This window comes from Anas acuta, chromosome 4 (genome assembly GCF_963932015.1).
Source record: "Anas acuta chromosome 4, bAnaAcu1.1, whole genome shotgun sequence".
In the NCBI taxonomy this organism is placed as follows: Eukaryota; Metazoa; Chordata; class Aves; order Anseriformes; family Anatidae; genus Anas; species Anas acuta.
In genome coordinates, this window is record NC_088982.1 from 9,466,186 (window position 1) to 9,492,745 (window position 26,560).

General features: G+C 37.4%; 1 protein-coding gene across 2 annotated transcripts in view; it reads left to right on the plus strand.

Annotated features, from left to right (window-relative positions):
• GRK4 (G protein-coupled receptor kinase 4) overlaps window positions 1-26,560 on the plus strand; it is a 32,635-nt gene that overhangs the window by 1,205 nt on the left and 4,870 nt on the right. For both annotated transcript variants that reach the window (XR_011095792.1, XM_068679758.1), the window contains exons 2-11: window positions 9,179-9,265; window positions 9,940-10,052; window positions 13,939-14,016; window positions 14,912-15,012; window positions 16,343-16,435; window positions 17,774-17,837; window positions 18,588-18,728; window positions 19,719-19,909; window positions 23,340-23,377; window positions 26,064-26,153. Coding sequence is in view for 1 of the 2 variants with exons in the window: in XM_068679758.1 (XP_068535859.1) it covers window positions 9,179-9,265; window positions 9,940-10,052; window positions 13,939-14,016; window positions 14,912-15,012; window positions 16,343-16,435; window positions 17,774-17,837; window positions 18,588-18,728; window positions 19,719-19,909; window positions 23,340-23,377; window positions 26,064-26,153 (996 nt within the window). In the remaining variant the exon portion in view is untranslated. The remainder of the gene's footprint in view (window positions 1-9,178; window positions 9,266-9,939; window positions 10,053-13,938; window positions 14,017-14,911; window positions 15,013-16,342; window positions 16,436-17,773; window positions 17,838-18,587; window positions 18,729-19,718; window positions 19,910-23,339; window positions 23,378-26,063; window positions 26,154-26,560) is intronic.

The window sequence follows — 26,560 nt, forward strand, 5'->3', positions numbered from 1 at the left end:
TCTGTGGCGCTGCCTGGATTTGGAGTTCGCATTGAAGTGATCTGAGAAATGAAGGGAAAGTGGAATCTGGCTCAAAACTTTACTGTGCCCAAACCCTCACCACAAAGAGTGGAGTGGTAGTCTGGAAAAGCTTTTAAGTGGCTGCTTAATGTCAGGTTGCCTCTTTAGTTAAGGTTTCACTATGTTTAAAATAAATTACAGTGGTAGAACTGACCAAACAAGATATTTTAATGAACGAAATGAAAGTCTGACAGGAGTTGATGTAAAGAAGATCAGCTCTATCTGACGTGAAGCTTTAAAAAGTAGTGGTAATAAACTGTTACTCTTTTGTACCTTCAGCTGGCCTGGGCTTTTTTAGTGTAAGCATACCCAATAATGCCATTTCTGGCTTTAAAATCCCACTGGTAGAGGGACCTGTGCCTTTTCAGGTCTGTGCCCCTGTGCTTGGGGTAGTTTGTGCATCAATGCTCCCTAAAATGAAAGTAGTTTCTGTCTGTTACATTGCCTTTTCTGATCTCTCTGGTTTACTCCTCTTGGGACCATCCCATAAAATCCCTGTCCTAGCTCTCTTCTTATGTGCCTGGTGTGCTTTAAAGGAACAAAATTTGTAGAGACAGTCTGTGTAGTAGTTTAACTTAGTGCAATATGTTCATCGCTGAAAGGGCCTCGCAACTGTGACAGAAAAGCAGATTTACAATTCTTTTTTCTTACTGATTCCATTCAGTCTTACTGTATAGTGTAGGGAGAGGTGTGAGGGAGTGGAAGAGTGCAGGATTACTGTTGCGCATAGAAGGTGAAATCCTAAACTAGCATGGAGTAACAGCTTACCTGATTTTCCTGTGCAGGCTTGAGGCATATCAGTAATTCTTTTTCTAGTTTCTCAGTGTATTGCAGATGTGAAGAGTGTTTACCTGTATAAATGTATCAGTTCTATAAGCAAAAGTGGTGAGATAGAAAGCACCGTGCTCTTGTTTTATAGGTAGCAGGGACATGCTGAGAGAAATTAATTTAGGCTTAATTATGGTCTGCGTGGTTCCCTGTCTAACTTGAGGTGCCTTCATGATGAAGGTGATGGTAGGAAAAAACTGTAGTCTTGAGAGCATTTTGCTAAGTCTTTTAGCCCCAGAGCTAAGTTAGCTTCATTTTGCAAATACAGAATGTGAATGACACATGAATGATGTGTCCTTGCCCTCATCTGGTGAGAAGGTATGGCAGAGGCTTAATCAGAATTCAGAAATGCTTGGTAAATAGTGTCACTTCTAAAGAAAATTATAACTGAGTGCTTAAACCAGACCTGACATTCAAAATTGGGATCCCAAATTTGCGCTCCTCAGTTTCCTCTAATTTTAGGCAGTGATGTTTTTGCATGTGAATGTTGTTTGCATGTGCATATCATTGGGGTTTTGCATTGGTAGGTGGACAGAATTAGCACACCTTGGACAGCTAGGAGCATGTCTAGTGTCTCAAGCTGATCTTACATACATAAAGCTTGCTGCATGGAACTGGAGAGCCATGAACTAGTAAGTGTCCTTAGGCAGAATGTAGTTTTTTGTTTTTTTTTTTTCTACTTTCTCTCCTACAGAATAAAACCCAAGTGGTATGGCTGTTTGCCTTTACGCTAACAGTTCTGCTGATAATTTATTTCATTAGATGCACGAATCATCTAGTTCACTTTGTGTGATGATAAGGTTGGTTTATAAAAGTTTGCTAGTCCCAATTTTGAGGTCAGATCAATCCCCTGCTTCCCTCCAGCCTCCACACTCCCAACTCTGTTTTATGTTTCTATTCTCTGAGAGGATTTTTGAAGTGTTTTCATAAAATGAGTTATTTCAATAGAAGCCTGGCACTTCCCAATAATGGCTTGTAATAATATCTCTGCAGCAACTACAACATTTCTTTGTGCAAAGAAGGAAAGCTGTGAGAATTACTTAGCTCCTTTTAATGTGACTTTGTAAATAATCAGATCATCACACATGGGCGTTCGTGGTGGCTTGCAATGACTTTTGTATGTGCCTAGTGCCAGAAAATATTGTGATAACATAGAGTAAGTACCCTGTGGTGCTTTGCGGCTGAAAGACTGAAGAGTCAGGAGCTGTAGTGGGAGTTTTCTCTTTCCTGCACTTTTCCAGTTGACCTGCTTGTGCTGAGAGACTGTGCTGCTTGTCCCCAGTGGGATTTGCCTCCAGGTGAAAATCGTAGTGCAGGGTGCTCTGGCATTCCCTGCCCCAGTTCCTTGGGACAAGTGGCCTGCGCTAATCCAGCACCCTTCCTCTTCTGCATGCTTTGCTTTTTAAGGGTAATCTCTGTGAAAGAAAACTTCCTCTGTAGGTCAGCCCTGTGGAGGAACAGCACGAGTGACTCAGTAGAAAAACAAGAGATTATAAAGCAAACCTGAAGTTGATTTTGTGAGCTCTGTAGTGCAGGAACTGAGATATAAAAACGGTTAAGTGATAGTGATGTGTGAACTGGGAGACAGACAGCGAAAAGCCTTGCAGTTTCATGATCTCCTTACTCAGACTTCTCACATACAGGGGTTTTTATGTGTAAAAGAATGTAGCAATATAAATTTTAGTTTTGTACAAGAGCAGAGGAATTAAGAAATTCATTTTTTTCCCAGCAAAAACATCTTTGAAATTAGTATCTCTTAAAAATATTGAAAAATTTAACCCAGAAATATGTCCAAATAATAAATATAAGCTAGGTTATTCTGAAGGAAATCTAAAAGTTCAGGAACAAAACTACATTTTGTGTTTTATACTCGCTTTTCTCTTTATTTATATTGGTAGCTTCTGTTTTTCATAGCCGTTTCAATCACTCTCAATAAATCCTTTGAGTAGATGTAAGCTCCAAGTTCCCTTTAGCATCCCACATGTAATCGGTGAGGTTTTGAAAGAAGTTCATCGCTGGATATTTTAAACTGCGTAAGAGCCTTCCTTTTTTCATTGCCTAAAGTAATATTCTCCAGAAAGACTTCCAAAGGGTAGATCTGCAGGTCCTTTGAAGTCAGTGGCAGTTCACTCCAACTGGGGACCCATGCCAAGAGCACATTTCGAACATACCTGGTCCATTTGCATCCACTTGCAAATTCATTCCTACTGACCTGGCAGGAGCAAATTGCAAATGAGAACGGAGCCTGCTGGTAGGCACATAATGTGCTGTGTGCCATGATTAGTTTAAGCTGAATTAAGATCATGCCTCAGTTGGAAGCGGCGTTTCCCCCCAAGCTCTTGGTTGTATTGGTTCAAGCCTGTGGTTGCCAAAGGGGTCCGATGGTTTATAGGTCCAAGTGGAATGTAATCACGGGTACGTGGGTTGTTAAGGTGTTTTTTTTCCCTGTGTTGTCGGGTGGTGGTTTTTTAATTCCAAAATTAGATTTCAGATGGATCAGCGAGCTCCTGTGCTTCTGATAATTGTTCAGTGCAACCCAAGGACGGAGTTAGCAGGGACCTTTTGGTAACAAAATGCGATTGCAGTTTGGTTTCAGCTAATCTTGAAAGATACCTGCTTCAGGATTGAAACTTTGTGGGGTTAACACCTCACAGAACATAAGCAGTCCACTTAGATGGTGTGTTTGATCCGTCTAGGTTTAAAAGTTAATTACATAATTCTGCAAGCAAAATTAATCCTACTTCTGCTTGCAGTAAAAGGTAACAACTCCATATAGTGTTGCTGATGATACACAGGCAAACGTTCTATAATGAGTGTGGTTGTAACTAGGAACAAAATTGTAAGGAGGTTTCTCAGTTCACTGCAGCTTGGCTGTCAAACTGAACTAAAATCAATAATTATGTAAGGAGTATGAATGAGTGGGAAACCAAGGCACACTCATAGCCAGAATTGCACTCTTCGGTGTTCATTCACCGGCAGCAAATACAAATTTTAACGTGAGATTGCTGCGAGTTTTGGCAGTTGCTGTTATTTTTGTCTGTTCTTCCCTTATTTGCCTCCTCTGTTCTGTTGCGCTCCCTTATTGCATTGTGTTTTAAATTGCTGTAAACTCATTGTGGCAGGAAACATGTCTTCCTGTGTTTGTACAGAATTATGCACGATGTCTGCCTTTTTGTCCTTTATTTAATGAACTGTAAGAAGAATGCATGTGGGCATGTTGGAATCTAAATAATTACATTTACTAAATAAACACGGCATGAGAGGCCTAGTTATTGATATACATTGCTGCTCTGCTGCCTTCTAATGTGGCAATTAGAACTAGAGGCTTCATGATGTCCTTTAAGGAGTTACGGTTCTTCCCTGTCTTCTGCAGTCAGTGCGTGCCATCATGATAAAGAACCCATGTTCATCAAGGAATTATCTGTAAACTTGGAGATTTCTTGCTTTTTTCTGTTTTTTTTTTTTTTTTTTTTTTTCCTAGCAACCCCTGTTTGTTAAGCTGTTGTGAAGGACGTGTTATGGATGTCGCACTGTTGGACTGCAGGGTTAGTTTAATAAAATCTAGGTCAGATCAGTTGCATTTGCTTAAGTTGATACAAGACTTTGATACCTCGTTGCTGAAGAAGTGCAGAAGCTGTTCAGCATAAAATCACAGATTCATTAAGGCTGGGAAAGACCTCCAAGATCATCTGGTCCAACCACCTCCCAACCACTAACGCCCACTACACCATGTCCTTACACACGTTTACTGGAATTGTGTGTAGAGCTGAGGGGAAGAACCAGTGGCTCAGATGGTTGTAGCAGTGGGAACACTACATGGTGGGGCACGTACACAACCTGCAGAAGCGCACACAGAGGCACGTGTGGTTTTTAACCGCTTCCAGTGCTACTGCTCTATCAAATGAGTGAGAAGACTCCAGGTTTACCTCACTGAAGTCCCACTAGGCATTTGAATGCAGGCATGTAAGCAATATTATCTTTAAAATACCACAAAAATCTGTTTTAATCTTCTAGGTGTTTCTGTTCTGACCTCTTGCACTTTTGTTTCCACTGGTGTTCAGAAGTGCCTTTACCTTTTTAATGCTGAAGGGGTAGGTGCCTACTTTGTGCTGAAACCTGAACTTTCAGCTCCCTCTCTCTCTATATGTGTGGTGTGTCTGAAACTCAGAATGGCACTCTGTTGAACCTAGTTGTGAAGCTGTGACCAGGCTTGTGTTTCTTGACACCTCAGTTCCTAAAAAAAATCTGACTGGTGCCATGGAGAAGGGTGCAGACACCCCACAAAGTGCTACCAAGAGCTGTCTGGAATTGTAAGCATCATGAATAAAGTGATGTTGAGCGTGAACTCATCTCCTGGCCTCAAGTTACCATTAGTTTTTTACCACTTTGGAGTTTACTGTTCTGATCTGCAGACCTAAGGAGTTAATTCTGTAGTGCTCTGTGCCTTGAAGGTGAATTTTGCATGGTCAAGGCAAACTATGGAAGATCATTACTTAGTAGACAACATTTACAAACATCTTTGTACTGTAAGGCTGTCACCGAGCTTGAATATTTTGATTTCTTGGTGAAAGGTTTCAATCCTCTTCATGAATAGATTGAAGGAAAACGTGACTGCGAGTAGGAGGAGCTCATATGAACTTAAAATCTTTTAGGAAACTTGTCTGCAACTTTTTCTACTGTAGGATAGGTTTATTCTCAGACAGTGTAAGATTATCCTCTTGCCTCTCAGTATAGGTGATGCAGAGCTTTTGCATTCTGAAGTGAACCACTCGAATGACTCGTGCAGGAAAGGGCATGTGGTAGGTCCTTGCCTTGTTGCAGTTAGGCACTCTCAGAGCTCGTTTGGGTGTGGTCTGGTATGAATTTCTCAGCCGGTATCTGATGATCTGCTTTGTGGACTCTGTTTTGCAAGAGTGATGTTGTAGCAATCGTGCACCCCTGGTGCTGCACAGCTGTGTGCTGCTCAACCACAGGGGTGCACTGGCAAGGAAGCTGGAGCTCAGAGGCCACTGAGCAGCTCAGGACCAGAATGTCAGTGACAGTGTCAGCCCCCAAATCTGTGCACTTTGATTAACCAAAGACAGGATGATACTTCTCATTATTTTCATTCTGTAGGGCAGAAACCAAGTTTTCTCTCTGTCTACCTCAAAGAAGACTGGCTAACAATGTTCCTTCAACGCTGTGCTCGATGAAATGAATGTCGTGCTCCTTGTCTGTGAGGGAGGTTGCCGTGGTACTGGGCCGTCTGTCTGCTGCTCTGATAAATATTACAATTTGTGTAAATTTGTTTCCACACCAGATTGCTTTGTTTTACCCCAGTAGTTTCTTTTTTTGCAATTATTTTTTGCTTTTGCTGACGTATAAGCCAACCACTTCATGTGTTTACAAATGTTGCTTTGAAGACTTTTTTTTTTAAGTTGGAAAATGAAAGCATCTTAACTTCCACCTACCTGATTTTAGAACATGTTTTTTTAAGAGGCAAAAACATGTGAAGAGGCGAATGCTGAGATTCTAACTCTAAGAAGTAATTTGGGAAGGAGGAGAAGGTTGTGATGTATTTGAAGCTGTAATTGCAGTGTTTCCTCATTGTCATGGTCGATTGCTGCATCCACCCTTCTTTTTATAAAAGATGAGTCGCTTCGACTTGCACATCGTTCTTGCCAACAATTACATCTGAAAGAGGTGAGAGTGGTAATTCATCTGAAACACACAGGTCATCCATAAGGCAGACTGGTCTAATGGCTTTATTGCTGCCCTGTTGGAAAGTAAGCCATTGGTCTTTCTACAATAATTTTATCTCAAGTATTTTAGAATGAGATCCAGAACAGAAGCGCTGAAATCAATATTGAGACACTCTCACAAACCACAGCTGTTAGAATTTAATTTCATACTTGCTTTGAACTGCCTCAGAAATGGAAAAATACGCTTTTCTGCTGTTAGGCAATAATATGACAAATAAATTGTTCTCTTCCATAACTTTTACCAGAAATGGCTAATTTATCTGTAAATTATGGAGCTCATAGATCCTCTTCACATTATTGGGACATAAAGACCTTCTGTGCTTTCTCTTGGAATCTAAGAACAGGCAGTTCAGACAAAAAGAAAGCTTGATGATTTAGCTGATGCTTACAAGCATTTGATTCTTGCGTATCATTAATAAATTATGTAGCCTTTATTGAATTCTCTGAGATGGGAAATTCAACTGTATTAGAGCATGTGGTCTCTTGTAGAATGAAGTTCACAAAGGTCGCACAAGAACCAACTTGCCAAATATGTGCAGCAAAATACAGCAGGCTGCCCTGAGCTGGACTTGAAGTATGATGTACAAATCCCCATTTTTAGTGCTAGTTTTGTTTTCTTTTGCTGTGCTTCAGAAGATATATGTCACAGCTTGGTTTTACTTTTTCCATGCAGCATTGTGGTGTAAATTTGGGTCAGTTTCTCATTCGTGGTCTATGCTCTTTGTGCTGGGTCATGCACCAGAGTCATTTCAGAAACTGTTCAGAACAAATTTAACTTCAGTGGACCTTGCCACTTAGTGTAAGTTTCAGTGACAGGGTTAAAAATAAGGTTGATGCTTCCGTCCAATGTTTTTCTTGATGTAACAATCTAGACTCAGTCCTTTTCTACTTAATGCACGTGTACAGGCTATGAACGTTCAGTATTCCTTGATTTTGGTGGTGTTCAGTTCTATAAGAAATACATCTCCTGGCTGTGTGTGTGTGTGTGTTTTTCTCAAGTATATATTCAACTCCTTTTCTTAAACATCAGAAGTATTTTATTAATCTGTTGGAAGTTTGCTTTAATGATGCTGATAATGTTAAAGCTTCATGCGTAGTTCTGCTACTGAATAAAGTTAGGTGTATCTGCGCTGAAGTATTTTGGAAGGTGAACAACCTACAAAGCAACGTGAGGAAATCTTGCTGTAGAAGGTTTTAGGGAGTGTATATCAGTTCAAAGAGCCTCTGCAAGCCAGCTCTCTATGGTTTTGTATTTCGCATTTTTTTACTTTTCTACTGATACTGGAGTTGAGAGTTTTGTTGCAGCGGCACAGTGAGACATCAATGTTCCCATTAGCAAAGATCATTTAAATTTGATTAGAGCTAAGGTACACTGAGCTGGAGCTGCTCTGGCAGCAGCGGTGGAACCCTTCAAGAAGATGCAAGTTTGAGTGAAGTGTTCGTTTAGATCTGTTTTATTATTATGAAAGTGTTAGTTCTTTCTCCCTAACAATTTTGTTCTGAAAGACCTAAGAGCACTGTTTGCTGCTTGGTTTCTATTCGGGTTACATAGGGTAACTCCCTTCCTCCCTCTCCCATTGTGGTTAACAGTATGCAGTGCTTTGATACAGTTAGAAAGTCTCCGTGCACTTTTGCTGCTGTTCTGTCATGTGGAAACGCATCTGGCCATATCACTTAGTAAAATCTTCTTCTAAAATATTCTGCAGCACAGAAATTTCTCTTCCGTTGAAACGTTTTGCAATGAAAAAGAAACGTGTTCCTGTGTGTCCATCCGTCTCTGCTTTTTTTGATAAGTGTGCAGGTCTTCTGCAAATGCAGTTGGCTTCGTCAGGTCAAAGTGATGTGCTAAAATTCCATTTTTAACATAGAAAATGGAGCACTAGTGTATTTTTGCAATCCAATCTAAAAAATATTATAGCTTCTTTTAATCACTTTAATAAAAGAACTAAAATCTGAAGCATTGAAAAGATCTGGACTCTGCAACAGTTAAGTTCTGTCTGCTGTTATGTATCTTAACATAGCCTTCAATAAATAGCGTGTATTTGGTTAGTGCCCACTCATTTATCCCTAAGGGTCGACTGCTATTATCTTTACACCCTTTGAAAACAAATAAACAACTTGATTATTCAAAAATGCATTTAAAAACTTGATGTGTTTTTATTACTTGACTTTAATGCCTTCCATTCTTCACTGGTTGAGATGTAACACCCAATTTTTTTTGGTTTCTGACTTGGCTGATGTTTCGGTTTTCTTTGCAATTTTCGGAATTCCTAGATATTTGCCTTTTCTTTGCAGAGAGATTCTGTATGCACATCCGGAGCCAGTGTTTGTGTTGCAAAAATCTTTCTGCATTTTTAGTGTTTCGTATAAAATTTTCTCTACATAAAGTTTGTTACTGATTTGGATATCCTTGTCGATGGATTTCTTTTTAGACGTGAAAAGCAGCCTGACAGATCTGTGCAGAAGGGACTTAATTTTATGCTGCTTAGAATCAGAGTTTAGTTTGATGTGGTGTTGTGTTTTACATTGCTTTTTTGTTTTTCTTCTAGGCAAACGAAGTGGGCGTAGCAAAAAATGGAGAGAAATGCTGAAGTTGCCGCCTGTTAGTCAATGTGAAAGCATTAGATGTTCAATCGGTAGGTATCCTCCAGAGTCTGTCTGATCTGATCCTTGAGAAGGAAGAGAGTAAGTTTGGTGGTGTTAAATGAAAGACTTCTGTCTTGCTCTGAATGCAGAACATTCAGACCTTTAACGTGATGGAGAATTTATGGGGAAGTAAATTTACAATAAGATAGAAACTGCATCATAGCTCCTTATTTATTAAAGGAAACTGCTTCTGAAAGATGATTTTACAAAGCTATGAACTAGAAAAGGGAATCGTAATTTGAATTGTAATTGTAATTGTAATTTGAATGGTACGAAAATAAATTTCCTAATCTTTTTCTTAGTCTTGTAATAATTTTTCAGTCTTTTCTGTTGTTAGTCTATATTCCTTCTTTGCAAACAGTTATGTTTGCATTGGTATTGCTGTTTTACAGTATTGTTGATTTCCAACCTCATCCTAAATGAATCTTAACTAAGTCATTCAATGTGTGATTGGTTTTTATAAATATGATAGTCTGTCAGAGACAAATGTGGCAGGAAGAGTGTTTCACTATTTTTCAGGTTGATTTTGATGATGTCTTTGTTAAACATGTTAACGTAAAATCTTGATGCTTTAGTGTTTTTTTGTCCCATTCTCAAATGGGAATAAGGTTCTTGCTGTGGCAAAGATTAAAATAGAGATGTTTCCTTCTCGTCTGTTTCTCAGAAAGAGATTATAACCAGCTTTGCGACAAACAGCCAATAGGAAGACTTCTCTTCAGGCAGTTTTGTGACTCCAGACCAGACTTGAAAAGATGCATTGAATTTCTGGATGCAGTGGTAAGCAGTGAGAAATTGGACATGGATATCCATAGGCAATAGCTCATACTCTTTTTTTTTTTTTTTTTTTTTTTTTTGTGTATTAGTTTTGGCTGAGATAGAGTTGATGTATTTTCAGAGTAGCTTATATGGTGCTGTGTTTTGGATTTGTGACCAAAGCAGTGTTGATAACACCACTGTGTTAGCTATCGCTAAATAGTGCGTACACAGCATCAAGGCCTTCTTGTTTCTCACTCTGCACCACCAGTGAGCAGGTGGGGGGCACAAGAAGCTGGGAGGGGACACAGCTCAGATGGCTGATGCCAGCTGACAAAAGCTGTATTCCATACAACATCTGAATCTGACTTTCTTGGTTTCCTCTTTAGCTAAACTACTCTTTTCTTTTTCGTGTATTAGCAGGTTTGTACTTGCCAGCTATAAAACTGTAACTTTTGATGGATGTCAATAAATTCTGGCACTGCTTCTTAAACGAAGATGTTTACTCTAAAATCTCTGCCATCTTGGCATGCTCAGAAGTATAAAGATGGCATGATGGGAATAAGAGAATTCTAGAGAGACCGTGCTATTTGTCTTCTTGAGCCTAAAAGGATGTGTTTACAAGGAGTATTACGTTACTCAGACTTGAAAATGTTATAAACAGATTTCAAAATGCTGCAACTGGCATGCAGACTAGTCTAGCCCTAGGCTAACTGGCCCTGGGCTAGTCACAGCATGCTATTTAAAAACTACAATGGAGATGGAAATTTAGGGAACTATGGAAGGAGGGAAAACAGATTCTAGAGAGCAAGGGAAAAGGAAGTGTTCTGATACGTTTGCATTTTGGTATCTAACTCTAAAGAATGAGGGGAAGGAGGAAGTGCCCCCACAGCCATGTTTGGTAAAAATCCTTAAACTAAGCCCACAAGGGGAGGAGAAAAGCGACAGGAAGAGCAGGCAGGCACACAACAGGCCTTAGGAGAAGAGAATAATAGCTCTTATCCCACCCGTTTTTTGTTCTAATTTATGTTTAAATGACCAAAGAAGAGAGAAGCAGGGTAGTGGTGCTGCTTACATGCATGCTAAACTGCAGTCTTAGAAGGTGGGATGCTTCTGAAAGGTGCAGGGTGTAAGCAAGTACATGGGTTTATTGCTGTTTCTCCACCATTTCTCCATTCTCCGCATCGGCGTATAAACTGAGACACTCCATCAGCTAAAAGGAACTTTTGGTATGAAACAGAAAGTAGCATTGCATTCTGTTTGTGGTCATGTGGTACCTGTTTTAATTTTTGGAGTCCAGAACAATATTTTTACTTTATTGGAATAAATATATCTCATCTGCATTCTTCGTGGTGATGCAGCTCAGAAGACTAAATGGTAGTGACCATTTTTCTGTGGTCAATGAATCTTTGTGTAATTAGGCTTACTCTCCGGGTGTACTTCATCATACTCTTCAGAAGTGCAGGAGCTATTTCTAGCACCAGATTTCAGAGACCAGTTTGACAATGGTATATGTAGAACGAATTGAATGGAAATTCATTTGGAGTTAAAGATCCTGAGGGAATGCAAACAAGCTGTTGAGCCAGACACAGCAGGGAGACCACTGACAATAGCAGATGTAACATCATTGGTTACGATTTCTGTATGTTTTTATTCCCTAAGAGCTTACATAAAGAGTAGTAAAATCTTAAACAGCACAAAAAAAGAAAAAATTATGCGTGTAACTTTAAGACATGGGTGTCTTTACACGTGTTATTTTTCAGGTGAAATTGTCTCTAAGAAGTCACTGTCTTACACTAACTGAATATATTGAATTGTCTTCAGATATGGAATCTATAATGTTTTGTGGGTTGCAACACCTGGATGAGTTTTAAAAAGTCTGTCATAGTTGAGATAATTCATGAAATCATCCCTTTTAGTAGATTACTTTTTTAAACTTCCATTTGAAAAAATCTTGGTTAAGAAGTACACTTGGGAATCATTGAAACAAGAAGACTCTGAAAAGCTAAGATAACTCTAATCAGAGTCTCATGATCCAAAAGCTAGCATGCTCCCTTTATCAAGGAAGTGAGATAAAATATCTGCTATCTCTTCCAAATGGTTTGTGAGCTAGGCTGATACTCCTTTCTGGACTGAAGTTCAGCAAGCTTGTTCAAGTGCTTCTTTCCCACTTATTCTTTTTTACTTTTTCTGTAAGGTGGTAATGTGCAGAGGAAGGCTATGGCTGTGGAGTCTTTATATCAGGTTGTGCCAGATCATGTTGGCTTTTTTGTTTGTTTATTTTTAATTAGTTTTTATTTTAAATTGTAGACTTAATCCTTCTGAGAATAAACTTTCTGGCATAGAATGACCATAGAGTGTCTTAAGAGCCTGGCATATTAACTTTAAGAGTTTTCTGATCCTCTTATATGAAGCAATGTGATTTCAGCGTCAGGATTATGTTAGGAGGCCAAAATCAAGGTGTTACTGTGCTACTTCTGCCTACATGTTTTGAGCAGTAAGACTGCTAAGTTCTAACTCTTGTGAAGGTGTGACCTTAAAGTCTGGAGTCAGCTTGTGGCTTTACAGAAAAGAAGAGTTGTGAAATCGTTGAATAAAACTAACAGAAATTAAAGCGAAGAATTGAAGTTATCCAATCATCCAGTGACTCATTGCACTAGCTGGGGACAAGGTTACTCAAGTATGAAAAAGAATGGGTGGCAACTCAAACTTCCCTCTTAAGCTCAGTGAGTAACAGAGCTTAGCTGACAAGACGGTCTCTTAAACTTCCTTTTAAATACAATATCTATTTAAAACGGTATGCCAACGGCATTGGCAGAGTTTAAAATGTTAAAAAGCGTTAAGTGCACTGCTGTGGTTGATTAAGTTTTCTGACTTGGTACAGTTGTTTGTTAGATGAAGAAGAGTTGTGTGCCATTAGACTGATCGTTGTGGAATTAAAGTAGCAAAACCAATGGCTTGGAATTGTTTATGGATGTGAGCACTGTGTTGAAGTGGTTGATACCATAATGTTTCAGCAGAAGATGTTGATGATGTTACAGTGAGTCACTGTGGCTTAGTTGATTGATTGCAGGACTCGAGATGAAGGTTTCTGTAATTTCCAGTATTGTATGTTTGTTTGGCTCTTGAGCTGTCATTTTTATTTAATGGCTTGCTTTATGAAGGTATACAACTTCTTCTCTACTGATTAGATCGATTACTTGGAACTTCCTCTGAGGTTTTTAATGATTGTTGTCCTAATGTGCCAGTGTTATTATGGGTCATGCAGTCCTCTGTTCTGGAGGTCTGCCCTATATTCTTTGTTCCTGGGTGCATGCATTTACATTTTGAGATATGAAATAAACTTTGGTTGAGTTGGCCCAGCTTACCAAGCTAACACAGGTTGCTGTTGCAGATTTGTTCTTTTCCAATTAATCTTTCCTCAGCTCCTGTGTTATCTTTAAATGTCATAACTTCTGATGTCTGCTTCTAGATTATTCCTTAAAATTATTAATAGTAACCAGTCCTTGGAGCTTTTCAGTACCAGTGTGTTTGATGTTTTCTTTCCAAACATAGTTACCTCTGGAGCTCTATGAAACTGCCAGTTTTTTATCTGAAAAACATACCAAATGTCACAGCGTTCTTTTTCTACATCTCAGTCCATATTTTACCAAGTCAAAAATGTCACAAGATGTTCTATCTACTCAGTTTTTTTACCTCAAGGAATGAAGAAGGGTCAGTTTTAGATCTCATTTCTGCCAGTTAACATGCCTTCTAGAAAGTAGTAATATTATTCTTCCATTCTTCCAATCTTACCTAAAACTGTAATACAAAAGGGGGGGGGGGGGGAGGAGAGGGATGATTTATCATGTAAAAGACTGGAGTGTTAAATATCTCTAACATAAATTAATTCTCAAATCTATTCCCCTAGGCAGAATATGAGGTATCTTCAGATGAAAAGCGTATAGACTGTGGCCTGAAAGTCTTAGAGACCTACTTCACTAATGGGGTAAATATATTGTACTGCAAAATATTGTCAAATGTGTTGTACATTTCAGATACACTAGACACATAAGTTGTCACAATATTTTTAGTAAACTGACCTTCAAACTTTGTTAGTCCAATTTTTGGCTTTCTGAAATGTATACTGCCTTCTAAAATTGTAAAGTTTACCTGCTTACGCAGATATTTTGCTGTTAACAATATTGTCATTGTGACTTACTCTCCTATGTTTTCAAATTAAAATACTGGTTTTAGGTAAAGATATATTTGTTTAGCCTCCAAGGAAGACTTATTAACAAAGAAACTCAGTCTGTTCTTTGATGTATGAGAGAAGCTTTTCAGTGAATATGTAATTACGTATCTGCTTTGTATGAACAGACTTTCTTACATCAGTCACCCTGAAAAAGGCTTTACCCCATATGAATGTCTTTTTGCCTTAAAACCAGACAGACTCCAAGTTTGGAACATCTTCTCAGATAGTTTCTTTGGAACTACCATAAGTTGCATGCCCTTTTGGCGAAAAACAGCTTTGTTTGGGCTGGTTTGAAATAATTTCCCAAACTGTGTGGGTGTTTCTTTCTCCTCCTTTCCATCCTGCCAAAGCAAGTAGATAACTTGCTCTTGTAGTAGTAGACCTATTGAAAGAAAAAGCTTGTATTATTGCCAAATCTGGTTCCCAGGATATTGAAATAGAAATGCATTGAATGTTATTGCAGTTCTTTAATGGGGAACAAATAGAAATTTTATCTGAATCTGACTTGTATAGTTTTCTCAGTGGTCAAATTATTCTTTTCCTTTTCCCATAGTAGCCAGTTTTATTTTGAATTTAGAACTTTCACTTTATTAATTTAAAAATTGTTTTCATTGTTGTCTTTTACTTGTTTGTTTCAAATAATGTAAAGTCTGCAGCACACTTGCCAGAAATACCTCAGGAAACAGTAGATGAATGTAAAGCAAGACTGGAAAAGAATCCTTCTAAAGACCTTTTTGTGGACTGTACTAGGTACGTTAAAAATGCATAATGCTGTGTTTATGTATCTCAAGAGAAATTTATGCATTTGTGAGACAAATGAAGGGTGAAGTTAGTACACCAAGAAGGATTTGGTGTCTGACCTGAGTGTAGGTAAGATGCTTGGAAAAGATTAATTGAAAAGACTAGGTTTTTCCTTCAGAAACATTGCTTAACTTCTGCACAACTTTTTCTTAAATGCTGTTTTTGCTGAAAATTGCATCATCTTCAAGTGGTGTAGCTACTACCAAGTATTCTTTACATTAGAATGGTATTTCCTTATTATATTTTTAACTTTTGAGTGAGCTCTCTTCTATGATCAAGGTACTTACAAAATCTAAAATTAAGTTAAGGATTGGGACTTGAAAGGCTTGTGAGCGCTGTTGCACAATTTGTGGTTCTTGAAAATGGGTTGAGTTATATTCAACTTAGGTGGCTGGTTAGAAGATTGATCATGGTAATTAACACAAACTAATTTTGTTCTGAACTCACGCAGTGATATTTCACACAGCTGCAGCAGGGAAGGCTTTCCTTGGAGGGACCGTACCTGTTTACAAGTGTTGCATGTCTTTCTAAAGACTTCATGCGTCTAATACTACTGGTTTTTCAAGGCGTGCTTGGTCATGTCGGAAAGCTTACATTATGTTTTGTCACTGCTTGGGTCATCTCCCTGGCAACAAAAATCAGCATAGTTTATAACCACCCGAGATTAGAAGATTGAAAGGGATGTGTGAGAACACCTAATAAAACATGTCTCAAATGGAAGATCTGTCTTGTAGTCATGCCCTGTCCTTCGTCCAATAAATACCTGAATACAGTTTGAGTGACTTCCTAATTTAGTTTCATCTCGTTGTGTTTAGTTTAAGGAGAATGATAAAGATGCAGGGAGCTCAGGCTTGGATGTGTTATTAAGTATTCCAATTTCAAATCCTAGAATAAAACTTCACCTACCAGCTTCCAAAGAATGTATGAAAGCTTTTAGATCTGTTCTTGTGAATACCTTTTAGAGGTCATATTTGTGGGGCCACAGTTACATTGCATAACTGCTGATAGGCCAATGTTTAGGGGGGCTTGAAGACAGTGAGAATACAGTGGTCAAACTTTCTAGTTGCTGTAAGTAACAGTGGTTTGGCATTCACTAGTATTTCGGCAGGAACAGTTTTCTGTGACAGCCACTCTGTGAAATATCTAGGTTAAAACCATTGTAAAGACAATGACTGGGTTTTTCTGCCTACAATTCCGTTATGTTGATTTTAGTAGATTGATCTGCTACTTCATCCGTTTTTCAGTATAATTCTGACTGAGTTTATTTTCCTGTTTCTAGAATTGTCCATGAATACCTAAGCAGGAGACCTTTTGAAGCTTACCAAGAAAGTGTGTTTTTTTCCCGTTTTTTACAGTGGAAATGGCTGGAAAAGTAAGTTTTGTTTTGTTTTATAATGTTTGTGTGATAATTTTGCTTTGCTTTGTGACCAGTTCTGCTTGTTAGGCTATAAATGCTGTAGAGTCCTAATAAATACCATTGCTTATTTCAGAAATTATGATCTGAAAGACAAAGGTGTAAATGATCATGTTCATGGGACAGCGAGAGAGCCACTACTCTGAGTATCTGTTCAGGAGTCTTTATATAGTGAATTTGTATTACGTAAATGCAAATTTATTATCATATTTCTATATGTTTGGCTGTCAAGTGTGCAGTGGGATAACAGTCTTTCATGGGAATTCTGTCAGTCTTTAGTTTTAAATGTAGTCTAATTAGTAGTTAATAAGTATGTTATAAAACTAGATTAATCTGCTGTGTGACTGTGTAACTAATCATTTTTTTCAAGGTGGTAGAGACGGCAAGATATTTCTTTATCAGCAAATAGTTTAGTCTTTTAAATCAATACTAAATGAATGTCCACACTTTTTCACAAGGTTGAAATTGGTAAATTCATTCTTACTCAGCGCTTTAGGGGATTGTGATCACCTATTTAAACATTAAGGTGTTTGAACGTGAGTTTTATGGTAAATTCCAATTACCCTGTGTCTCCGACTGAATTAGTAGCAAAAGCCAGGAAGAGAACTAGGGAAGCTACTCAAACAATTAAACCAAATGAACATCCATTTGCTGTATTGAGAACAAAGCTGCATTAACAGTGGATGCTCCTTAAAAAAATCCTCTCACCACCATGAAATAGCCCTGCCCTGATGCATGTTTAGCAGTATTTTAGCATAGAATGGCTGACATATTTACTGCTTCCAGTTACCTCTTCCTCTTCAACTACATCAAAACCTAAACAATTTTTTAAATTGCTCTTGAATCACTATTGCATACCACAACTTTTTTTTTTTTTGAAAAAGTGAAACAGCAAAGCAAAGAATAGTTTACCTTTTTTTAAGTGCTGCATTGTAAGCATGATCTTGTTGAAAAGCAGCCTACGTGTCAGCATACTGCAACTAAGGAAGAAAACTGGAGGTAATAACTTGACTACTAATGAGATCAGATAAGGCTCTAACCCTGAATGACACAGCTTTTTTTCAAGCTATTTTGAATATCTGGTGACCACATGAAGGGACCCATGGTTCCAATCAGTGCACCCTTCTCGCTTTAAATTCAGCTTATTATAATGTTGTCTTCACGATATCAAAACAACTGTTATTCAGCCAGATGCCATTGAACAGGAAGGACAAAATGAGGACAGACCTCGGGGTGGGGAGGGATTACAAACTCTTATAATTCTTGTTACAGTAACTATTTCTTTCTGTTAATCAGACAGCCAGTAACCAAGCACACGTTTAGGCATTACCGAGTACTAGGAAAAGGTGGATTTGGAGAGGTGAGTACAGACGTATCTTATTGTAAGGTACTGTGTTAACCTTAAACATTAATACAGAGGAAAAGCAGGTTTGCTTATTTATTTATTTTTTCTCTTGGCTCTAACAGTCTACATTTTGGCATCAACTGGCAAACTGTCATCAGCCCAAACTGCTTTCTTTTAATGTGCTAGTCTTATTATTGTAGATCATGTACAAAATTGGAGAAAATTTCCCCCGACTATGACAATAGTTGTTTCTGTTTAGAATTTTTACTTGGCATCGAGGACATAGTTTTGTTTCTACTTAATAATTACATAGTGTATTCATACAGTTTATGTGAAAATCTGTATTTCATTCCCTTTATAATTCATTGTTTTTTGTTTTTTTTTTAATCTTTCAACTGTATCCCTATATTGAAGGGAAAGGAGGGTTACAAAATTACAGAAGATGTTAGTCTTCTGTCCTGCTTTCCTAGATACATATTGTTATCACAGTTGGGTATTTCACCAATACAAGATCGGCAGTTTTACTAACTATTCAATCTCAGCAAAAGTGCATTGGCTCCTATATAATGTTTTGTTTCACTTCTATTATAGCTTTTGTGACCCTCTTAAGTTGTTCTGTGGGCAAAAGTGCACTTTTCATACTTAGAGGCCTTCATTTTCTGAGATCATTCAAGAGTTTGGGGAAAAAAAAAAGATACATATATTTTAAGAAAAATAAAATTTGATGTAAAACTAGTGTCTCTGACACACCTTCTCTCTTTTTAGGTGTGTGCCTGTCAAGTACGGGCAACAGGAAAAATGTATGCATGTAAGAAGCTAGAAAAAAAGAGAATAAAGAAGAGGAAAGGGGAATCAATGGCTCTAAATGAAAAAAGAATTCTGGAAAAAGTGAATAGTAGGTTTGTAGTAAGTATCTAGTTCTGATCTTGTTCTCGTGAGTTTGTCTGGCATTGTTTGCTTCATGTCTTTTCCAGGAAGTTTTTGGCATATTTTCTAATTGATTTAGAGAATGTGTGACAACTAGGATAAATGATTTGATAGAGTAACTAGTATGTTTTATGTGATTGTTAGTAGTTCAGTGCAGAAAGTTTTTATACCCAGTATTGAATTAGTTTTAGTCTGCCCATTAAATTTAGTATTATTTTACATTGTATTAAAATTGTTTTTCTTTGAATGTGCTTTGAATTCTGCTTTAAAACTTCAAATGCACTTCTAAAGCATATACCTAAAACTGAAGGAAATAAAACTGTAGTATTCTTCCAGCCCCATCAACAGTTCATTCCAAGTACAGTCAGAAGAAAGATTATAAGGAGCTGTACTGAATCTTTGCTGTTGGCAAGTTCTAAGCAAGGCAAATATTTAATTATTTGAAATAAATGAGATAGATAGAAATTGCACATTTGATCTTAAACAACTTACTCATTTTCTGTAGCATAGGGCAGCTTTGAGTCTTGAAGTTCAGGGAGACGGTTTGACAATCCATAAATGCTGAGGTATTAATAAAATAAGATACATGTATATGCACGTGTTATTTTATAAGGACTTATACATATAATGTGCAGCTGAATGGTCTCACCAATAAATTTGTTGTCTGGATGGGGCTCTATGGATATCTAAACAGATATGTTGCTAAACTGCTGCGTGTGGTGATACAGGGTTTGTTTATACATGCAAGCTGGTCTGGATTCCTTTGTCTTGAAGTACTGTACTCCAGGAAGATAAACATGGTAGGGTTGCTCAAGGTGTAACCTTAGTGGACAGCAAAAAATTCTCTGCTTTGCTTGTTTGCTCCCCCCACCTCCCCCCCAATGAATTCATATATTGCTTATGTTGGAAAGAGGAGCTGTGGAGTTTACGAGCGAATAATGGTCATCTTCTCCTCCGTCCCCTTTTCAGGTTAGTTTATCCTATACATATGAGACAAAAGATGCCCTGTGTTTAGTACTAACCATAATGAATGGAGGGGATTTGAAATTTCACATATATAACATGGGAAATCCTGGCTTTGATGAAGAAAGAGCTATTTTCTATGCTGCAGAACTGTGTTGTGGTCTGGAGGATTTACAGAAGGAGAGAATTGTTTACAGGTGAGTACCATCTTTACTAGTACCAGCTCATACCTTGATATTTCCATGTCTGTTTGGCATTAAACATAAGAATTATTTTCTATTAAAACATACTTGTATTCAAACTTATAGTGAAAGAAGCAAAAAAAAAAATGTAGTTTTTTTTTTTTCACCATGTGTCCCTTAAACTTACTGATCGTATTTGTCTTCTTACTGGTTATTCTGGTCTAGGTACTTGCTGAATTCTAAAACATTAAAAAAAAAAAAAAAGTTTCAAGATTTGTTTGCAAACTCATAGAAAATCATGATTTGCAAAGCAATTTGATTAGCAATTCAAATAAATAAGCAAGCTTTAGGAAAATGTATTTGCATTCATGTCCACTCTGAAGTAGATGTTCACAGAAGACTGAAGTCCTTTGCTGCGTTGCTCATTACACCCATGTCAGTCGTAATCTTGCACAGCTTCCATGTAGTGAGTCTTAGACTTTTTCCATCCTCTATGTGGAAGTCTAACATACCCATACAGCAGTCAGTCTCAGAAATTAGCAGAACCACAGAGTAAATTGGACTTACACATTGTTCCCTAGAGTTTGGCCAATCTTGTGATGATGCACAATGTGTTTTCGTGTGTGTAGGAGGGAAGCAAGGATAAATTGAAGAGTCATGTTTTCACTCGTTATTCTCATATGGATCAGCTACAAGTATGTAATTTCTTGCTTCCCAAGTGAAAACAAATGTGATTGTTTAAAAACAAAACCCACAGCCCTTGTGTTTAAGTTCAGCTTGTTAGCTATTTGCATGCTAGATCTTCAAGTGCATATGTTAAATCCTCGCGTTATCTGAAATTACAGACTTCAGAGTGGTCGTGGTATCTAGATCTGTCCTTTTTTTTTGTTCTGTTTTTTCATCAGTTTCCAATTATTGGGAGTTTTTATGGTCTGCTACAAAATCTTGGTTTGTGAGTAAGCAAAAAAGTAGTTTCACAACCAACTTGTGAGTCAAATTGCATCTTACTGAAAATAATGGAAATTATTTTTAGTTCTTTGTTAGTAATGAAATGATGGACCAAGAGTCAGTGCATGTGCTAGTACCAGAATAATCTGTATGCTCGGGGTGAAAAAGAAAGGGCTTACATTTAGTCATAATACCTGAAGACGTTATGACATTATTTAAACAACTCAGTATAGGGCATACTAAGGGAGTTACTGCCCACTAAATAAATGGATGAAAGGAGACTAATTATACCATGTCAACTCAGCTGCACTTGAGGACTAAAACTAGAAAATGTTTGGATAATTTTATGGTCTCGGTAGAATTACTTTTGGCCCTGCTCTTATTAATAAAGAATGACCAATTCCATGCAAGGAAGTCTTTTTTTTTTTCTCCTTTGCTGAAAGTAGTTTTTTTTTTTTTCCTGATATCTGATTATTTTTTTCCATATGTATTTCCTCTTGTATAATGTATTTAGGAGCTTAGTTTGACATTTTCCATTTTTACAGTCAAGAAGCCAGAAAAGGTGGTCATAGATGTGTTCAGGATGTCACTGCTTACAGTGATAGGTTACATGATCAAAATTCCCTGTCAGGCAACTCAAAGGAAGTGCATTTAGGAATCAATACAGTGACAATGTAAAATAAACGAACCGGGAAGACTGGAAGATTTGGCCATAATTATTTTACTCTCACCAAAGAAGTTTTGCTGGCAACCTGCAGTAATAATGTTTTTGTGAGGAACAGGACAACTTGAAGTACGTCTTCACTATTTCTACAATTTATTTTTCCTAATTGTGGTAACTAATATTTTTCATTTTCTGGAGCAAGAACAGAAGGAACGTTCTTTGTCTCTTGCTGTCATTTAAAAAGTATTTAATACTGAAAGGACCACTGAATTTCCAAAACCAAAGCTAGTTCTTCTTATTGTTGCCCTATCCCAAGGAAGGGACTGAGCCAGTTTACTTGTTCAGTAGTAGCTTATGAAACTATCTGTAACTTGCCGTATGTTGCTGACATTAGAAAAAAATAAGCAAACAGACAGGAACAAGTAGTGGAGCTGTTCTTCCGTCTGCTGCAGAAAACGTTTGCTATGTAGATCAAAATCAGGATTCGCATGGAACAGGGTGGGAAATAAATACTACCTCCTTTCTTAAAGGGACTTCGGTGCTGCAGTTTTACTGCCGGAGTTACCTGTCTCTGCAAGGGTTGTAGTGGCTTTTTATCACATAAGCTGTTGTGAGATCTAGATTTGTCTCTCAAAGTCATGGGGATGCCCAAAGCTCCACTGCTTGATGTATCTGCAAGGCCAAAGTTTGCCTGTTGAATACACAGTGGATAAATGAAGTAGCTCCTTGCCCATCTCCCGCTTTTGCTTCAGAGCAGACACCTTTACACTGAAAGCCCTGGAAGGATTTCATTCAGTGCTGTTCAGTGACTGCACTGAGTTCCAGTCGCTACATGAAGCACTTCTTCATCGGAGAACCCTTGAATTAGCTAATAATTCCAGATAATCGTGAGAGTATTACATTTATTTCACATCTTCTTATCAAGAAGTTTTCTGTGCAGGAGGGCTGCTGTAAGCTATAGCAAAAACAGACCACTGCATGCCTAGTCCAATTAAAAAAGTATATATTTTTAAATCTATTTTTTTAAACAAACCTCTTAATTTGGGGGGGACAGGAAGGGTTTGAATATCCCATAACATGTTTGTTTTTTTTTTTTCTTTTGTTCTTAAAGGAAACATTTACAAGATGTCTCTAAAGTGCAGAATTGCAACACAGCAAATTAATTGCTCTTTTACTCTTTCTTGAGTCTTGCTAACATTTAATAGCTAAGGAATGTTTCACGTGAAACTTCTGTTCCCAGGAAAAGAAGTAGCAGAGACTCTTAGAAAGTTGATTGCAAACAATCCTATCTAGATATAAGTGCCTACTAAGGTTCAGGAGCTGCGTGTCAAAATAAAGGAATTGAGTTTGAATTGATGATAAGTGTATGCTTTTAGTTCTCTTTGTTGATATTCTGCCACAACAGGATGAAATGGAGCACCAAACTGCAGCAAGTACCGACTTGTCTTGCTGGTGTGGGTTTGCATGGCTAATGGCTCAGAGAAAGGTCTTCCACTTGTGAGCACAGACTTGGTTGTAAGATGGTGGTTCTTCACGTCAGGATTTTAGTGTTGTGTCTCTCATCTGTGAAATAGTTTTTTGGTGGTTTTTTTTTTTTTTTTTTTTTTTTTTTTTTTTTAAGCATAAATGGGATAAAGAGTTGGGAAACTCAACAGTTAAACGATTTATATTACAGGTCCTCAACTTGACAACTCTTTTGTATATAGGTGAAAGCTGGAAAAATACCTTTTATTAGAACCATTATAAGAAGCCCTGCATTGCCTCAGTTACCATTCATGATGGCTGATAATTTTACCTCTATATAATTCATATTTTTTTCTGTTTAATTTGTAGAGACCTGAAACCTGAGAATATACTCCTTGATGACTGTGGTAAGTAAAAATTTAAAATTTGGAAATCAGGAATTACAAAACTAATTAACACTGTGCCAGGAATCAAATGAATTAGTATCTTTGTAACAGAGGGGACCTGACTGACAAATGTTAATATTCTAATGTGTTTTAATTAGTAAATTAAAAAAAGATCAAAACACAAGTGTCCATGCTTTTTAGAGAGTATGAGAAAATACTGCAGCCATGGGAGAGGAGAACAACACATAATATTGTAAGGGTCAGTTTCCCACCTCAGAATGAATTTGTTTCCTTTTTTCTCCTCCTCCTCCCTCTCTTTTTATGTAATTTGGCTAAAACTTTTGCATGGATTTGTTTTACTTTTACATGGATTTGTTCTTTGTTTGTCTTTTCATCTTTTCCTATGAAAACGTAATTTGTTAGAAGCAGTGCCAGAATTACACTTAATCAGTAAAATATAATATTAAGTAATAACGAGGAAAAAATCTGAGGCATGAGTGTTTGTTTTAACACTTAACTAAAACAGCTTGGTTGGTTACTGGTGTAGATATGGCTCAGGAGAATCAAAGAAGTAAGGAAAAATATGAATAAATGTTTTAATGTATTTTTCTTCCAAAAGCCAATTTTTTTTATAATGCCTTTGTATTAAATCTGTCAGAATCTTCTGGATTCATTATAGAACATGTGCAGCAATCACCTTCTTCTAAGCTGTGGAGGACTATTACCAGTTTGTTCTTGTAATTGTTGAGTATTAAAGAAAACTTTGCATTTGGAGTCATTAGCACAAAGCTTAGCTTTTTTTTTTTTTTTTTTTGAAAGTCAGCATGTTCTGACTGATAAAGTGCTTAAAAAAAAAGCTTATGAGAAGTCACTTTGCAAGAGCTAAAGCTTTTTTAAACATCAAATGCATTCTTTAATTTTTCTCCCCAGCAAAGTCTTGCAAAAGCAGAAGGTTTCTTTGAGGGAAAATGTAGCCTTACAGTACTGCGCGAGAATGCTTTCTCAGTGCCAGGGGTATTCTGATCTTGTTCCAGAGAGCAGAGGGGACTAATTAGAAAATCACTTCAGGAGCTCACATAGTGCACTTGACAAGGGGTTCATCAGATGTCAGGGAAAAGAAGAGCATCTGCATGTATTTAACATAGCATTTGCTGCTCAAGAGCATGTAGTTATTTCTAACCAACATAAAAAGTGACACTTAACTTTTTCCACTCTCTCTCTCTGTCTCTCTCTCTCTAGTCCCGTCCCCCCCCCCCCCCCCCCCCGATTATCTAGCACATGTAAATAAGAAATGGATATGCTAATATTTAGCACAGATGCTGCTGAGCTTTTTGAATGACAAAATATTTGCAAAGGACTGTGTCAAATATTTGAATGGGCTACCCAGAGAGGTGATACACTTTAGAAGGCTTTTTTTCTAGAAACAGATTTTTTTTTAACAAAATGTGGAGCAGACTCTGCTTTATCTGGAGGAGGGTGTGCTAGAGACCTGAAGTCCTTTTCATCCTGAATTATTCTGTGAATCTGTGATGGTTCTGTAAATAACACTGTCCCTGACAATGTATGCAGTATTCAAAATGTATTGGGATTTTTTTTGTTGTTGCTTTCACCCCTAAATCTTTCTACCACAGTTAAGGAGCAATTTTCAGTTTGAAAATTCAGTGGACAACGAACTTGTCCTTTTTTTCTATCTAGCCTTTTTTATTTTTAGTGAGAAAATAGGTTTTATATTTTCAAATTAGAACAATGTCAATACAATTCTTGCTTTGAATTGCCTTAGATTATTTTCTGTTGAGTCTGTCCAGCAAAGAGCTATATTTGTTCATGGAGATGTGAGGGAGTGTGGGGGTAAACTTGTTTCCTTTGCCCTTCTTGGACTTTCCCCATCTGAGCAATATTATTCATGACAAATCACAGTTCTCCATAAGTCTGCTTTTACATTAGAGGTCCTAATGTAAATGGCACGCATAATGGGAGAGGCAGTTAACTGGAGTTGGCTTAAGTTTGGCTGATAAATTGAAATAAAAGCTGAAGTTTTCTGCAGTAGACTGAGTCATGAGAAGGGGAAATCCTAATATTGAATTGGCATGTTATAATATAAGTAATTCTAAGTAGATTTGGTCAGGCTACTTCTCTTTTTGGGTAGCTGTGAGGATAGCAATCCCAATTACTTGCACTCATCATTACTAGGGTACTTTGTTAGAGGAAAACCTGATGTTTCAGTACAAGTTATAGCTTTGTTATATTAGGAATGAATGGAGAAAATTCTGATGTTTTGTTAGGAAGTGAGAAAGCTAGGTGTCTGTGTGTGGGAATACAGAATGGAAAAATACACATATCTATTACGTAGATCCAGAACTCAAAATAAGCAGTGATAATTTCTTTGATACTAGAGTTGCAGCCCATGCCAAAACTAGGAACAGAGTACTTGACAATATCTTTGTGTGTGTGTGTGTATGACCTTCAGGAAATGAGTTAGATTTCTACCTCTCTTCCTTTTACGTGTTTTTAATTAAAAAAAAAAAAAAAAAGTTGTGGGAGGGACAAATAAATCACTCTTTTATAGTTACAGAAACTTAATGTTGTGAGGTATATGAATGCTTTAATATTTTGGGTATCTTTTCATGAGGTATGCAAGAGAAAATTGTTTTTAAATACGGTATTTTATTGTTTGCTGACCATATTTTATGTCTTTTAACACGAACAGGACATATTAGAATTTCAGATCTTGGATTAGCTGTGCAGATTCCAGAAGGAGAAACAGTCCGAGGACGGGTTGGGACTGTTGGTTACATGGGTATGTGAAATATCCTTTGCTAGTTATGTTTCACCAGCAAGTTAGGTTAAACTTCTGCAAATATATGAGTGACTTGTATGAAGAACTATATTGGGTCTGGGAAGAAAGGTTACAGTACATGGTGGAAAATGCTAGTTATAAGCCTTCCAGTAAACATGAATTAACTTTGGAAATTCTAGTTTTAGGTTGAAGAAAGCAAAGAAAGCACTTAATTTCTTCTGAACTGAAGCATTAAAAAACGTAGATGCTTCTATTGGATACACATATAGAGTCCTCACCATAGAAATTAATATTTCTTCAGAGTACAAAAGAGCTGCTTAGAAACTTTTTGCACAGAGCCAAAAGAGTACCTGAGGGTTTTTCGGTATTTAACAAATTAAAGTAAATTGTCATGGTTTTTGTTTGTT